The sequence below is a fragment of the Oreochromis niloticus genome, linkage group LG5 (genome assembly GCF_001858045.2).
Source record: "Oreochromis niloticus isolate F11D_XX linkage group LG5, O_niloticus_UMD_NMBU, whole genome shotgun sequence".
Classification (NCBI taxonomy): Eukaryota; Metazoa; Chordata; class Actinopteri; order Cichliformes; family Cichlidae; genus Oreochromis; species Oreochromis niloticus.
The window spans coordinates 23012167-23029263 of NC_031970.2; the positions used below are offsets into that span (position 1 = coordinate 23012167).

The 17097-nt window shown below is 39.2% G+C and overlaps 1 protein-coding gene across 1 annotated transcript; it reads right to left on the bottom strand.

Annotated features, from left to right (window-relative positions):
• Positions 1-431: 431 nt before the first annotated feature.
• prkcda (protein kinase C, delta a) lies at positions 432-15997 on the bottom strand. The gene is made up of 18 exons (XM_003441461.5): positions 15726-15997; positions 13102-13231; positions 12759-12958; positions 12611-12677; positions 12160-12316; positions 11176-11207; positions 10285-10370; positions 9562-9691; positions 9095-9195; positions 8010-8106; positions 7706-7836; positions 7234-7407; positions 7036-7127; positions 3895-3957; positions 2949-3087; positions 2641-2829; positions 1514-1642; positions 432-1422 (listed from the first exon to the last, which is right to left on the bottom strand). The coding sequence occupies exons 2-18, from the start codon at positions 13208-13210 to the stop codon at positions 1264-1266; spliced, it is 2055 nt and encodes a 684-aa protein (XP_003441509.1). The 5' UTR covers positions 13211-13231; positions 15726-15997; the 3' UTR covers positions 432-1263.
• Between the last annotated feature and the right edge of the window lie 1100 nt (positions 15998-17097).

Sequence of the window (17097 nt, forward strand, 5' to 3'; positions counted from 1 at the left end):
TATATGCATTTCTGATAATAAATAAATAATAATAATTTAAAAGTTACAGGAAGATATGTCTAATATTTCCTGTCCAAATAAAAAGATTTCTTTACAACTATAAAAAAAAGATATTTTGTCTACTGATACTGATTCTTGTGTTGGTTTGTTTATGAATCAAATTTAATCAAAGGATAACGTTTTTTTTCGATGATCAAATCCAAAACGCTTTTAAGTAAAAATGCTTTAAAAGTCAGATTAAATATATATAAAGATTAAACTCAGAATGGATATCCACAAAGGCAAACACCCAACTTGTTTTTGACCCATGAATTCTTTCAATAATAAGGCTGCCTTGCTTTAGATCGCCTCCAATCCAGCTCCTGAAAGTCAATTTATTTAAAACCTTTTCTATTAAGTGCACTTCAAAATCACATAAAAGGGGCACAGACTTGGGAGTTGATGTTTTTTTAATCATATGGGAAATATGGAGACAGTAAAAAAAAAAAGTACATCCTTTGCAAACCAATATACATGTTAACAACAATATACATAAATATTATATACAGCGTTTAAGTGGCTCACCGATTAGTCATTTAACTACTCTTTTTGTACCCCTGGCTGCACTCATTGCACCTCCATCCACAAAACAGGACTTTTTTGTACAGCTGAAAACAGCTGTAGCGTTAAATTTTGATCATTACATGGCACTGTTTAGTCAACTTTACAACCACATGTTCTTCTCAGTCAAAGGCAAGAAGTCAGATGTTTGAAATTATAACATTGAATATTTAAGCCACAATGCTAAGATGGATGGGTTTTTCTTGGTCTCAAATCTCTAAACATGCAGTCACCTCATTCACAAATACGATCTATATCTGAAGCATGAAGTAAAATTAGTTCCTGTAGCCTTTTTCCTCCATTTCATATTTTCTATCCCCAGTGGAGCTGATTTTCAACATGAAAGGGAAACATGATGGCAGCAGATGGTAGCAATGACGTCAAGTGGAATGTAAGGATTTTTCAGACTCCCACTCCCACAGTATATTATTACTCACACAGGTCTTCACAACCTATACAAATAATAAGCATGCACATAAATGAAACATCCATATATATATATACAGTACACAGGCCCGTTTGTTGTTCGATACGTACCCAAGAATAGTTTGTGCTTAAAATAGGGTGAAACAAATACTGATTGTGAAACAGCTTGCTCATCTGCAAGCAGGCGAACTGTTCCATAAACATGAGGAGAGTAACATGAGTCTGACATGTATGACATCATTTTTCTAAAAGATGCTCCATCTTGGGGTTCATGAATGAAAACCCAGCAAATGCCGACTGGTCCATGGAATCTATGAAGTTCTTATCGCTGTAGGAAAGACGCGCCTTCTCGCTGAGGAACTCCCGGTCAAAGTTGCTGCAGTCATTCGGTGCTTTCTGGAAGTTTCCACAAACAAATCTCAGCAAAATGTAATCATAGCACAAGAGCCACAATTTTTAAATCCTCAGTGACATGTGTGTGACGTACCACTTTGGGTTTGAAGGGGGGCTCAACCTCTCTCATCTCCAACGCCTGCCAGTTAATGCTCTTGAAAAAGGGGTGTAATCGGATATTACCCACAATTCCTATCCTGCGAGTTGGGTCTCTCTCAAACAACTGCAGGGAAGGGAGGTCAGAAAGGTTGCATAAGGAACATATGTGATCATGTGTCTACGCGTTTAGCTAGAGTAGTGAACTCTCATAGTTATCTCATACAATCACAGTCTTACATACTTAAGTGTGCCTTAAGTCTAGGTTTAAGTAATAGAAATAATAAATACAGACAAAGGAAAGACATTTTTGGACCAATAGCAACTTCACTAAACGTCTATGTTACAATGTTTTAGCATTTAGTTTTCCATCCTTTAGTGTGCAGAACTGTCTTCTGAACTCTAACAGGTGTGCTTAATGTTCCCTCCACTCAAGAGCATCAACAAGCTAACTTTTTTACCATCATTTCCTACTCCATAGACAATCTAAGTTATTCAGGTCAGGACTCTGGGATGTCTTATAACTGGCAGAGTAACTGCAGGTGTACTAGACCATATTAACAATGGATGTGACAATTAGAACTTGTCCAAATACTTTTTGTTAATATTTGGAGGGCTTTTGGATGTTCCCTCAAAAGAGAGGCAGATTTCATTTCACTAAACCTCAAGCAAAGCTTCATTTCAGGCAGGCCACAAACGCAAGTCTTGGAACAATCCTGGCAGATTAGCTGCTCTCAGTATTAGCCCACACCAGCAGAGGACTAAGCTCAGTTACCCTAAAACCCTTTCAAATGGCTATTTCATATAGGGTATGAAATGTAAGCTGTTTTTTCTTGCCCACTGTTTCTGTGCATCTGCAAGCTGCTTTGAAACCCACCCCAGCTTCTTCTTTTCATGTTTTTGACTTGTTCAATGTCCAGTCTGTCGTCAGTGATACAAATACTAGTTTACCTAATACTTTGTGAAATAACCACATGAAACTCACTTGGATGAGTGACGAAACATTTCTCCCACTGAAAATGCTACTTCCAGATGAACAGAGTCAACTTTTTGGGACTCATGGACATTTACTGTCTGAACGCTTTTTGGGGCTATTATATTTAGTATTAAAGATATGATACAAACCCGCTCGAGCAGGTCTTTCGACTCCTTGCTGATCCATCGGGGATAATGGGGAGTGTCCATGCGAATGGACTCAAACAGCTCATCCTCATCATCTCCATGAAAAGGTGACTGACCAATCAGCATCTCATACAGCAACACCCCAAATGACCACCAGTCAACTGAGAATGAGTACTTCTGTCCCAGCAGGATCTAAAGTTAAACAGAAAATTATAAATAACAATTAAACCAGACAGGAATTTAAAAGCTTTGGTTTTAACTGCAGATTTGTTTATTTCAGCACAAGAGAGAATTTTGAAAGAAGACTGCACCTCTGGAGCGATGTAATCAGGGGTGCCGCAGAAAGTTGTGGCGCGATTGTCGCCAAATACATTCTCCTTGCACATACCAAAGTCAGCAATCTTTATGTGCCCGTCGCAGTCCAACATCACATTGTCTAACTTAAGATCCCTGAAAATGAATAAAAAGTAGCACCAAGTTAGGATATAAACATGAGCTATTGTGATGATAATGTTTTAGAAAACTATTTTGTGTTTGTCAGAACAGAATTTACCACATAATTAAGACCTTACAATAAAAGGTTATGCTTTAAATAAACTTTTAAGGGGATTAATGTTTGATTACAGATGAATTTGCCCTTTGGACTGTGAGATTTTTACACACTACTATTCACTACACAAAGCAGCAGTTTTGCAAAATGCATGCAGTAATTATACGCATTTCTTTAAGGATATTTAATTTTCACTATAATTATAGTTGATTTCAGTTAATTTCACTATAATAAAAAAACAAAATTATGCAGAGATATGAAAGGTCTTTGTGCAGTCGAGTGGTCTACTGTTTCTGTGTTCATTTACTAGAAATTTTGTAATAATTATCTTAGTTTTGTGTGGTCCTGAAATGTCAGGAGTCTGGTTTTCTCAGTGTAACAAATAAACACGTTTACATTTTCCTCTTCCTAAAATCTTTTTTTATTTTAAATCACATTTTTGGACTACATCCAAGTCCACAGTTTTCATAACAGCCCTTGCTCAATGCATGCCACACAGTAATAATTAAACTTTCAGGGGAAAAAAAAGTGTCGAAAATGCGTGGGATTACCTAACTAAACAAGTTTGGAGACTTTGCAAGTTCATTTTGTCATTAAACTTCCAACTGTAATCATTGGCGCATTAAAAAAACAACAAAATAATTTAAAGAAAACTGATTTTTAAGTGTATTTTATATTCATGTGAAATTCATATTCTGTGCTCTGACCTGTAGATGATGCCTTTGGAATGTAAAAACTGAAGACCACAAATGATCTCGGCAGAGTAGAACCTGGCAAGACAAAGGAGTCAGAGACAGAAATATCAGACACTCATCTCTGATGGAAAGCTACAGGCCTGCGCTGGAGCTATCTCAGTACATAGCTGGCAGCTTAACACTGGTGTAACTGCAGACTCATTTCAGTGTACACCTGAATTATTGAAGAGGACATTTGTATGGAGTAGAAGACAGGTGAATAACACTCTCATAATGTGAAACCCAAGAGCTGCTGCGAGCCGAATGATTAGCCTATCGCTGACCTGCTTCTCTTGTCATCTGTGTCGAGTGAAACAACCAGGTCCGGAGAGCACACAAAGCTGTCTCTCCAACCCAGTTCCTGCGCAGTGACACTAAATGACCTGCTGAACAGGACTGAATAGACTGTCAATATCTCTCACTTAAAATCATTAGAAATGCAGTTCTCATAGAATAGGAGTCAGACAGTGCAGGCATATGTACAAGAACGTCTCAACCTGGATCACCAAGAACAAAACAAAAACACACAGTTGTAAGAGGACACCTCGATATGCATGCAAGCTGAAGGAAAGTTGAAATGATGCATGAAACTAGTCTTTGTCAGGTTAGCAGCAGCCTTTGTGGTGGCAACGAGCTTAGCTGAGACTCTGCAGTTCAGTCAGTGCCAAAGGAAAAATGTTGCATAACCAGATCCAGCACATGCCTTATATTCTGTGACAGCCTGTTCAGCAATATACAACACTACAGTTTAGACACACTAATCTTGTGTGTCATCAAAGCTCAGTACCAAGTTTACAGAAATTATTCTATTGTAAAGAAGTCACCAGAAGATTATGTATATTGCAGGTACTAGACGACTTCCAGACTGGCATGGTGGTGGAAGTGCTGGTTGATGGAAGAATACTGCTTTGTCTTTTTCACAACAATAACGAGCATCCCTACAGAAATCAGAGGAAACGCCACAGGAGGAACAGCTAGATAAGAAAATGACAGAAAGGAGGGGATCAAAGCCGTCTCACCTCTACCAGTGCAGGAAATTATGTTAATCAGCATGAGATGGACAAGGTAATGAGCCTAATGAGTGTGCAGTTACGTTTTACAGAGACATAGCTACAGGGTATATTTCAGATCCCTTGATTACCATCAACCGCTTTCAGACAGTTCGGGTGAACAGGAATAAATCCAAGCATAATAAATAAAGATGTGGATGATTTGCCACTTTTATTAACAACAGATGGTGCCACCCTTGTCACATTACTGTGAAGGAACGCTTCTGCAGCCCACATATTTAACATGGGGCTACTTCCACACTATATACCCACAGACTTTTCACATGCCAGCTTGGCTGTTGTTTACATCGCGCTCTCCAGCAAACTGGCAACTCCGTATGACATCATCCACGCTTGCATTGAAACTACAGACTATGCATCCCAGTGATTTCTTGCCGTCCTGTGTTGTGTTGGGCTTGTGGGATTTTACAACTCGCTAGTATTAGAGCTGTTACAAAATAATTTCCCTGCAGAGAATATTAAAGTTCTTATTTTAATTCATCCATGCTCATTTTTTAACACTTTAAACTTGTATAAATGCCTCATCTACAAGCATCCTATTTGTGTGTGTGTGTGTGTGTGTGTGTGTGTGTGTTTAAACAACCACTCTGCTCCTGCATGGCTATAACAGGCAATGTTATAGTCATGGTGGAGGTATGCTGTTTGTCAGCAAGATAGCCAAAACTACCAAAGTGAACTTTAATGAATTAGTTTGATAAAGTAACGAGGTAAGAAAGGAGAACCGATAAAATTTGGTGTGTATCACCAAAATTGCAAAATTGGTAAATTACTTTTGTGCATTCTCTGTGTTTTCTAGTTTGCAAACATCTGCACTACATAAAGCAACAGCTCACAGCATGAGCTTGCTGCTGTTACTGACATTACCATTCAGCCTTCAAAAACAATGCATGCTTAACACCACAGACTGTAAGCATACATTTAAATTAAAGCAAATTTGTTTAATTAATTTACTGCTTTGTTGGGATTGACTTAAATTCAGTCTTATGAACTACAGAATTTGTGTTGTCTTGCTGTGGCATGTTTGTTTTAAGCATTAACATAAAAAAGATGCAAACACATAAAGGAATGAATTGTAGGGTAATAAAATAGCCCACTCTCTCTCTCACTCACTGAGGATTAATTACCCAGAGTGAATACAGTCACCGAGTGAGGAGAATTCTAGAGGATGCCAACAAAGGATCAGGTGTCAGTGTTTGCAAAGTACAAAATTACTCCTGTCATCTCAAAGGTACTGGACACAGCCGCTGATTTAACTACAGGAGATGCAAGATCAGTGACGAAGCACAACAGTTAGAAAGCAGAACATGAAGCACTTTTAGTGGTTTATAAGAAAAAATTATAGCAAATGCATTCAGTCTTAAAAAACGACTGTACACTTTTTGTATTTTTCTGCTACATACAGCCAAATTCTGTCAAAAGTCTTCAGCCAAAACATTATTTTACAAAAGATTTCTGCTTTCAGTGCGTGAGATTTATAACCAACTAAAAAGCAAGAATTCCATCAGTTCTAATCATCACATAACATGATCATTACTCTCATATTAATCTCTCTGAATCCTTAGCATTTGCTAAGAAATGTCAGCAGGTGTAATTTAATAAAAGTAAAAGTTTAGTTGGCAGTCGAGGTGCCACCAAATTTTGGATTCATAACGCTTTATTTCACCAGCTTGCGATTGTTGTTCTCTGGAGAGATTCCCATAGTGTGATGAGAAGTGGGTGGTAGTAACTGATATCTCCCCATACACAAACATTAAGAGCTGTTCACTCCTTACAAGGCCTGTCTTCTAAAGAACAGGAGCTAATAGATGCCAGCATTGCCCCAGTCCTTCAGACTTTATACATCATATAAAAGAAAACAAGACGCAGGCTAAAAAAGTGACAAGGAGACAATAAACATATGCTCATCTTTACAAGTATCTTCTGTAAGTGTGAGTCTCTGGGCAGCTAGACAAGCACGTGAGCACTGAGTAAGGATGGCAGGCATTGTGTTTCCACTGAGTAACATACAGTATGTCACGATGGCTGTGTGACAGGTGGAACTCACGTGGCTCTGTAGAGCTCAAAGCGCCCTTTTTCCTGAATGTGAAACATCAAGTCACCTCCATTCAGATACTCCATCACAAAGAACAGATGCTCCTAGAGAAACATTTCATTTTTTACTATTAAAGGCACAGCGATGTAATGTCATGTAACTACTGATGCAGAAGAAAATACAGTCATTAATGACATGGAGGGGAAGTACCTTGGTCTGAAAGGTGGAGTAAAGGTGTGTGAGGAAAGGGTTTTCCCAGGCTAAAGCCAAGACTCTTTTCTCTACCATCGTGCACTCCACATCATCATCCATAAGCACTACATCTTTCTTCAGAGCCTTCACAGCAAAATACTCTCCACGCCCCTTCAGCTCTGCCAGCAGGACCTACGAAAAGAAAGTAAGAAGAGAAGAGAAGAGAAGAGAAGAGAAGAGAAGAGAAGAGAAGAGAAGAGAAGAGAAGAAGAGAAGAGAAGTAAAGTATTTTAATTCGCTGGTTGATGAAACACCCCCAGTCTATGTAATAATTTCTATAAGAGAACTACAGCCTCCATTGTAATGATGAGAGCTGATAAGTGTTGACTTGAGTGTTGTTGGTTCACTTATTTGTATTCTCTCTTTTTCTCTCTAGTTTTTAAGACAGCAGTCTCACAGTTTGCTTCACACTGACGTCATTGCTCCGTACCTTGCCAAAACTGCCTTTTCCTAAGACTTTGTGGAAGATGAAGTTGTCCATGTTGATCTTGGTTAAGTGGGTAAGACGAGACGGTGCCCGTGGGATGGAACCTTCCCAAAGTTTGCCGTATGTCGACCCATCTAATGGACAAATACATTACCACACACAGAAATGACATATTTACACAATTATCTCAAACCTTTGCATATTTTCTGCAGTTTTTATTTGCATAGCATTTGCTATCAGTACAGAACTTTAACTTTCTGCTTGAATGGTTGGAGGAAAAAGCACCAACAAATAAAGGCTCACTCACCATTGATCTCAAGTCCAGCAAGTTTATTCACTTCGTCATAGATTCCAATATCGGGGAGATTAGGCAGATTTGGATCTGAACGGCGAGTGGATGATTTCTGATGGAAAAAAGGAAGAAAAATAAACACGTAAACAAAAAACAAACATGAAGAACTCAAAAAACTGTCCTAACAATGGTCGACTAACAGCTGTGGTACATTTGAGTCAAAAACTTGTTTGATTCTTCTCTCTTTAACTGTCTTCAAAACTAAATAGATTTTGGGTTGAACGACAGGCCTGTAAAGACAGAACAGAATGAGTCAGGCGTTTACCACAGAAGGGCAGAAGCTGCAGGAAAATTAGGTCAACACACACCAGTAATTTTGAGTTTCACATTCATAGTCAACCTTTTTTGCTAGTTAGATATTATTAATCAGCTTGTTATCGAGGCTTACAGGCTTTCCACTCCAGGTAAGAACCCTGAAGTGGAAAGTTTGGGTAAACAAAGAAAGTTGATAACTGTCATCATGACACCCATTATCTCTAAAACCAGTTTTAGGTTTTGTTGAGCCAGCGAACACAAGCATCTCTGTGTACTAGCAACATTTGCAAGCTAAGTGCCTAGATTTGATTTCAGATCTATTTGAATCTTCTCTATCCTTTCAAAACAAACATTTACACATTATGATAAATAATGTAAATACATTGATAATTTAAATAGTATTTCATTTCTTAAATGATCATAAAATATAGAGATGTAGTTATAAGGCTTAAGTATTAATTTTATTCAGAAAGTTTATAAAGTTACAAAGAAATTTGCTGCTAATATGTTTAGTAATATTTCTGGACAACATCCAAATAAGTTGCACCAAACAGAAAACAGAACAGCAACAATCAGTTTTTAAAGTAATCTTCTGCATAAATGTTATCAAGTGCTTATCTACATTTGTTAGTCATCATCATTCTGAGTCACAAAATCTCCAAGAGCAAAGTTGTGATAGTAGAATGAGACCTGAGTCACACTTCTTTCTCATTGTAATGTCATGCATCTTGATGTTGACTTGAATACCAAAAGACACAATCCACTGAATGACTTACTGAACTCACCTGACTGACTTGTGTGAGGGCTTCGGCTAGTAGTTTCTGATTGATACCACAAAGGTTGGCTACTTTGTCCTGACACTTGTGATGGACATTCATGGCGCAGTCTGCAAAGAGAAAAAACAAGTCTGCACTGAAAAAAATTATTCTTGGCCCCCATAAATATGAAGCAATAATTTTGAGTAAAATAAAAATGAAATATATAAAACTGAAGGGTTATTTATTAAAATAATCATTAAGGAAAATATGCTTAGGATAAACTAAATGGATTTCAATACGGTAAATTTCATTTAACCAGATCCATTAAATTTAATGTTTTACATTGTACTATGTAAAAAAATACACAGAAAATTTACTTTTAATTAAGTTACTTAAAGTCAGCATTTTAGGCGTAAATATTTTTTTAGTCTGTAGAGTAGAGAAGCACACTTTACACTCCTGTAACCATCCAGTCAATCATGTCTCTGCTGTACCTTCACACTTCAGGCCTTGCTTGACCAGACCCCATAGAAGGCTTCCACAGTGGTCACAGAAGGTGGGACTCATGTAGTTGTTGATCTTGAAACGATGCGGCATGTCGATTTTAAATCGCTCCTTCTGGAACTTTGGGCACAGAGAAGATTCATCATTGCTATGTATGACCAAAGGACTCAAGCTCACAGGCCTCTAACATCTAGCTTTCCTGCGCACCTTCCTCATCCTTTTTTTCTCCACTTGTCATCTTCTTCCCTCTCCTAACTTCAATGTGTCAAAAGTCACTACAGCACTGTGTAAAAAAAGTTTTCAGAGATTACTACTTATGGGCCAGATCTGTCCCTGCTAGTCGAATTTAAAGTATTTCCCTAAGACCACACCCTATCTGTTATTCCCACAATGTGTGGGGGTGCAGTGCTCATTCCTGTCTCTGCTATCTAGGTTAGCTGGACTTTGATTATCCCCTAATATTGATGGACATTGAAAGATGCTTCACTGGAAGTGGAAACTAACAGGTATGTGCCTTTGTGTTAAACCCTGACCCAACTATACGCTTTAATTTGACAAACCAATCATTGTTGATTTGCTAAGGAGGAATACATCAAAATCGTAAATCACAGAGGAAAAAAAGCCCACACTAAACTGACTATTGAGCACTAATTGGGACACATATGGGGAACACTAACAGTACATGGTGTACAGAAGAAATGTCTGTTACATACCACAGTATCCCGACTGTTGGCAGCAGTACCGGTACATCTGCCGATGATTTTGTCTATACATTTCTTGTGGATGGCTGCATTACATTCTGAGAAAAAGAAAAGATATAGCAGATTAATACTTTAGTTTATAAGCTGTACACACACATGCTTTCATAAACATGAAGCAGTGATTTTGAATAAAATTCAGGGAAAATATGTCAAATCAAATTTATTTATATAATTAATCTTGCAGGAAAATGGTAGTCCACTACATTTCTTTTGACCAGACTCCTTTAAATCTATCATTTTACCTTGTAAAAAAAATTACATGGATATATTTTAGCAATCAGCATTTTTTTGAGTGTATAACGGTAAAAGAAATGAATATATACCTATGAATAAGTAGACATTTTTTATGTTTAACATCTCAGCCATTCTCACTCCCGAGGTGTAATATACTGAAGTCAAGTCAAGTCCCGAGACGTTCCTGAGGAACGTGAAAGGTGACCTAACACGTTCTTATGCTACGCGCCTGGTTATAGGTGAATTCCAGTAGAATGACACTCCCGTTGTAATACACATTACAGCCATGTATTCCAGCCCTAACCATAAACTTATCCCTAACCTTAACCAGCACTTTAATGACATTAGATAGTGTTTTCTAAAGCAATTTAAGTAAAACGGACATACATGTGTAGATTCATTTCAAACAGTTCTCATGTTTTCTCATGTTTCCTCATTTTTCCAATCTCATAATATAGGGACGTGTTGGGTGCCGGAAGCATAATATACCGACGATTTGTCACCTAGCGTAAAATGTAACGCTTTGGGAGTGAGAACGTGTTGAACATCTATGTTGCTGTTTTAGCTATAACACAATGTATTGATATTTTTTTAATGAAGCACACTTACGTCTGCATTTATAGCCTTGCTTGTTGAGTCCCCTGTGTGAGACAAAGACAGGCTTTGTGAATGATTTCCCAGTTTATCACTCAAAAGCAATAAGGAACAGGTACAGTATTGCAGACACTTCCTAACTTGTAAATTCTATCTTAACTGTGTGGTAACTATGGTGATTAAGTCTCATTAAGGTTAAAACACTTCATAGGAACAGGCCCCAATTTGCTACTCTACCTAAGAATATTAAAGTAAATAACACAAGTAGCATAACCTCCCAAAAGCATAAGTCTCCTACCTTTACGGTAATCTTAGAGCTACACTAACAATCCCTCTTCCATCAAGTAGAGTGAGTAAGTACAGATGTGTGAGGAAAGGGTTAGTGGTAGTACTACTTATTTCTGAACTTATTTCTGAACTTGGTATGGTAACAAGGATGTATGGAGCTCAGTAAGATGGAAAAGTACATAAACACAATGTTGGAGTGTATATTTATCATTTCCTAAGATAAAGTGAAGTCAGATAAGATAGGACCCCTCCTAAATTTAGACTTTACTTCTGTAGAATCAATTTGGGAAAATAATGTTAGGCCTAAAATAGTACATTTCTGTAATGTGGCTTCAAAATGAAGTAGAGGATGTCATTTTGTGTATTTTTTTTTTTTGCACAAAATTAATGAAAATGTGCTTCAAATCAGATAACTGGACAAGTCTTCAAAGGAAAACATGAGCATTTTATATATAACATCAAGAAAATGGGTCATCAAAGTCTTGGGTCATGGTCTGGCAAACAAAAATAGATATTGAGAGGTTCTGCCAAACTATGTCAGGGGATTGTCCTCACTTTTTTTTAAAATTAGAGAGCTCATATTTTCAGGAACTGTTCATGTTAAAAATGTATAAAAATAAGTCTACTAATACTAAATATCAACAGGTTCCTGAACACTATATTCTCAATATCCTGTTATTATTTTGATGAAAGTTTTAGACGGGCACTGACCAGACAAATTCTCTGCACACAGAGCAGAAAGTGGGCTGTCTGAAGAAAGTTGCAATGAACTCATGGTTCTTGATGAAGTGTATCTTGGCCTGCTTTATGGCCCCACGTCTACGGTTTAGAGTAGGCGCTTCTTCCTCCTTCACAGGCTGCTTGCTCTCTTCCAAATAAAGAGAGAAAAACAGGTCAGTCATACACAACACTGTCACAGAAAAAGAGAGGTCATGTTACAGATTTGTTACAGACTGATAGCCTTATGATTGTAGTAGGAAATCACATGTGAAAGTGTGTAAGGACCAGATTAAATTAGCAGCTGAAAACCAAGTTAGATGACTGGTGTGGGTGAGGGTGATATCCTTCTAACTGTCTTTGAAGGGACTGCAAAACATACTTAAATAAAAAGAAGTGCATAGAAGAGAAAATAAAAAATATTTTCCATGTAATTTAATCTTACCTGCATCTGCATCCTCCAGAAAATACTGCACTGCCATCATCACTTTCCCTGAAGGATGGAGATCCACCTGAACACAAAATATAAGTTGAGTTAAACAGGATCCTGACATTTTGCTCTTGATGACAAAGGACAGTGTGTAATGACTTACCCAGAATTCAGCACGCCCGTTGGCTTTCTTGCAACGCTCAGCAAGGACAGACACACCGACAGAGACTTCAGCCAGCGGCTCCTCCGCTGTCTTCATCAGCAGTACCTCGAGCACACGACCTTCATAGATGTGTGCATCAAAAGTGGACTTCCAGGCTGGGTACATGGTGGGTTTACGCTGAACCAGGGTCTTCCCTCTTTCTGAGAAGCAGATGGGCAGATAGAGGAAGTAGAAAAAATATTTTTGGCATGTTTTCAATTTACACAAAATAAGATAACATAATTTGTGTTTGTTGTTTAAGCAGAAGTAGCAACTTCTGCAAAAGACAGAAAAATGATCTCACCAGTTGTCAAGGCTTCCTTCATCTTGATAGCACAGAAGGGCGGGTCAGTTAGAGGAGGCAGGATGCCCAGGTCGTACGAGTTAAAGGCAATCCTCAAGAAAGGAGCCATGGTGACAAGTACCAGGATCGCCTGTTCTCAGACAAGGACAAACACATTTTTATTACTGTTAAAGTGCATCATCACATCGTCTCAAAATATTGCAAAATGTCAAGCAATAGTGCTAGCTTCTATCTGAGCATTTTGACCCCAAACAAAATCAAAGACAGAAGATAAGATAAGCAGTCTTTTTACTGGTATTTGAGAATTTCCTGTCACTAAGCGAGACACCTGCAATGAGCAAAATTTGCCTATGACTGCACCACAAATTTGTATTTTGCTTTCTCTTGCTGCAAGGTTTACTCTGACTCTCTTTTTTACGGTGGACTGGCTATTACTCCAAATAACTGCTTGTTGGAAGCAAGTTACACACACATTTAGTACATGACCTGAATTTTATGTCATGTATATATTTTCCATATTTTTCCAAACTGAAGAGAAAAAAAATAATTCACTTTTTTACCTACAGATGAAATACCTGAATAACTGGATTTCTTTTGCATTAGAAGTGAAATGCCAGTGGTGACACATAATGAGTGATCAATGTCCCCCTTTGTGCTGGGTGCTTGTTACCTCACGCATGATTTGCTGCTTGCATAACCTCACAAGTGTTGCAGACAGTGGCACAACCTTTCGCTATAACAACCCAAACACCACTAGTTTCAGTATGTGCAATACATTAGGTAACACCCATTAACCCCTGTTAACTGTAACACCCATGGAGTCTTTAATTATTATTTTCTTATTGCCACTGATACACATTTAAAATGTGAGCACAACGTCACATTTGTTTGGTTCCTTATCACTATGTGTACAGTTTCTGACAGGTTGCAGCGGCAACACACGAGGTGTTTCCTAGCACTACAAAGTCAGAGCTAGTCTCAACATGTCACTGATCCAAATACAAGCATGCTGTGCTCCAAAGAAAGCCTAGCTGCTATCACAAGCCTGAAACTGTAACCGCCTACACTCAGCCTCAGAAAAGTAAGACGGAATAAAAGATGCAGGCAAGTAAAAAAGCATGCAACCATTTTCACTCACGTACTGCTGCTGGGAGCTGTGATGCCAGGGCTTTTGGGAGTTAATCAACAGCAGGCATGCTGTGTGTTTCAGGCCAATAGTGATTGATTTCCCAACCAGCTGTGAGCAGTTTCAAATTGTCCTGTCTAGTTACCTTCCCAGCATACTGTAACTGGTAAACATCCACTAGAAGCTTGTTATTCAGCTTTATGTTGTCTACTTCCTAATGTCTGACCAAACAAACAACACAATTACTGATTTCTGTTATTATTGCTTAATAATTGTATCAAAACCCATTACGCGTTGTTCATTCACAAAGGCAATGTGTTGAAATCATTACAAAAAATAAACCCCTGAGCACTGAAACATAATTTGATGACTGTACTCTCCTCTGAACCTTTGCTTAATTTAAAGTTCAATTAAAGTTTAATTTTCTTCCACACACAAGAATACTAACATCCCTTTTACTGACTGAAATGGTAACATAATACCTGATTCTGAGAGCCTGACTGTGTTTCATCGTGGTATGAAAAAGATGTAATTACCTCCTCATAAATACTTTTGAACCGCTCATGTGATCGCACAGAAAACCTAAACCATTGCTGAGGTTGACACAGGTCGTATTTAGATTTGAGTCTTGTGCATAATGAAAAACTAAACTCTGACGGTCACATTCACCAAGAATCAGTCAGTGCATCTGATTCTCTCTTTATTCTCTAAAGGATGTGGTCGATTGTCAGTTGGCTGAACGCAGATGTCACCTCACGTCTGACTCAGACAGCAGCTTGCAGCCAGATTGTCTTAATGACAAGTAAATAACCGTTCCTTCTCCCTTTTCTTCTTCTTTTCTTTACTCCGCCATCCTTGCTGTCCAGACCTGCTCACATTCCTCCTCATCCCCGGTGATATTCTGTCACTTAACGGATTCCACATAGGCAGAAATACCGACATACTGCATGCAGTTACTGGCAACCCGACTGTGTTAAGGCAGGGCCGCAGATGCTTGCAGATGTTCCAGCCTAAAGGGGCGGTGGGTATAGATCAGTAGGTCGCGATAATTCACCTGTCAGTGCCTTTTGTGACCCCGTGGCGTCACCAAGTGTGACGGGGTCACGGATTCCTGTGCACTGTTTCACTGAAGCAGCTCCAGTCGCTACTCGGAAAAGTTGTCAGGGGTTATTATTTTAACCAAAACAGCTCTGTAGTGCCAGCTGCCTTGTTGACTTTTCATAGAAATGAAATTAAAATGTCTGCCTAAACTTTCACTACGCTACAACAGCTAACGCTTTCAGCGAGGAAAAAAAAAACTGTAACTAGTTAGCCAGCCTTTAGCGTTACTCGCCTCACCCTCACAGTGAGGTTTTCCAAAGGATGAAAGAAGCAGACAAAGCGGTACTGTTTTTCGGTCTTTGAGCAACTTTCTGTAAAGTTTAGACGTAAAACCCGAACTCTACTACTAAAAAACCACTCGACTGAAGCCTGAAAATGATTGTAATGGCAGACTCACCTTGTCCTGCAAACCAGGCGGTTGTTCTCGACGAAAGTTGCTCTTTTTCTTCCTCTAGTGTTTTTTTTCTCTCTGTGATTCCGTCGATTGAGGAAGTGTGGCGCGCGCTCGCAGCGCAGAGGCTTTCTTTGCAAGCTGTGACGTTTACCTGGTATGCACACAAACACACACACACACACACTCACTCCCCCTCTCTCTCTTTCAGACACACACACAGACTCACACAGGGTAGTCTGTGAAGCGGTGGCGGGGCATTGTACACTTAGCTGCCCTCATTGAATTTAGGGCCGTGCCACTTACCATAATACTTTTTTTTCCTTTTATCTCCCCCCTCAGGGGTGGGAGTATTCCCTTAACACACACAAACACACGCACACACACAGATGCAGGCAAATACACACACAGTCTATCACTTTTCAGTCACGCGTGCCACTTGGCATGTAAGCCTGTTTGAAGTTAACGGGCGTGTTCATCACAGCAGACCTGTTGATCATATATGAGGCTATATGAGTTCTAAATATGAAAAAGCGACCCAACACATTATAACTGCATAAAGATCCGCATTGCTGGTGAGTATGCCCTAGATTACAGCCCGGTATGTGGGGGAAGAGTCTTTTTTTTTTTTCCACGTGAAGTGTTTGTGTGGCAGGGGGTGGGGTCACGTGGCTGGGACTGTAGGCTGCGGGGGTAGTTTTGAGGTTTGCGCTAGGTTTTGCTGGTGAGGAGGTGGCAGATTTGGCTCCGGCACCAAGAAGGATCTTTTCTTGTTCTAAACAGGCACTCCAGATTATCCACATTCTTTATTTGTTTCATGCCTGTGTTCACCCCCACACATGCACACATAGATCCAAATAATTGTATGTCAGCACAAGTAAGGGGGGGGGGGTTAAGCCCAACTTGGTATTCATCGTCATCTGATTAGAGGCAGCTATAGAACATACTGGCTGATTGAGGACCTAATTCCTCCAGGATGAGTCATAGTTCAATGACTGGGAGCAATAAGTAATTGCTGCTCTGTGTAAAAAAAAAAAAAAAAAACCTGGACAGGAGCATGCTGGCAGGGCACAGGTGTGCCGGTGTCCCCCCTCACTTCTCTGTGGATTTACATAACAAGCAGATTCTGACTCATGGTAGACACAGGAAGTCTGCAGCAGAGACTAGGTGTGTGCACTGAAGACTTCAATACTCACGGACTCTTCTGACTCTGACTGAGGCACCCTCAAAGCTCAAGAAACCCTGTTATCCTGTTCTTCTTCCAGTACACGCACGCACACATACACACACTATGATAATCCACCAGTGGGATTCATAGGCTGGAGAACAGGCGGATGTTAAATTGAGCCTGCAGAGATGGAAGAGAGCCTGATCATCT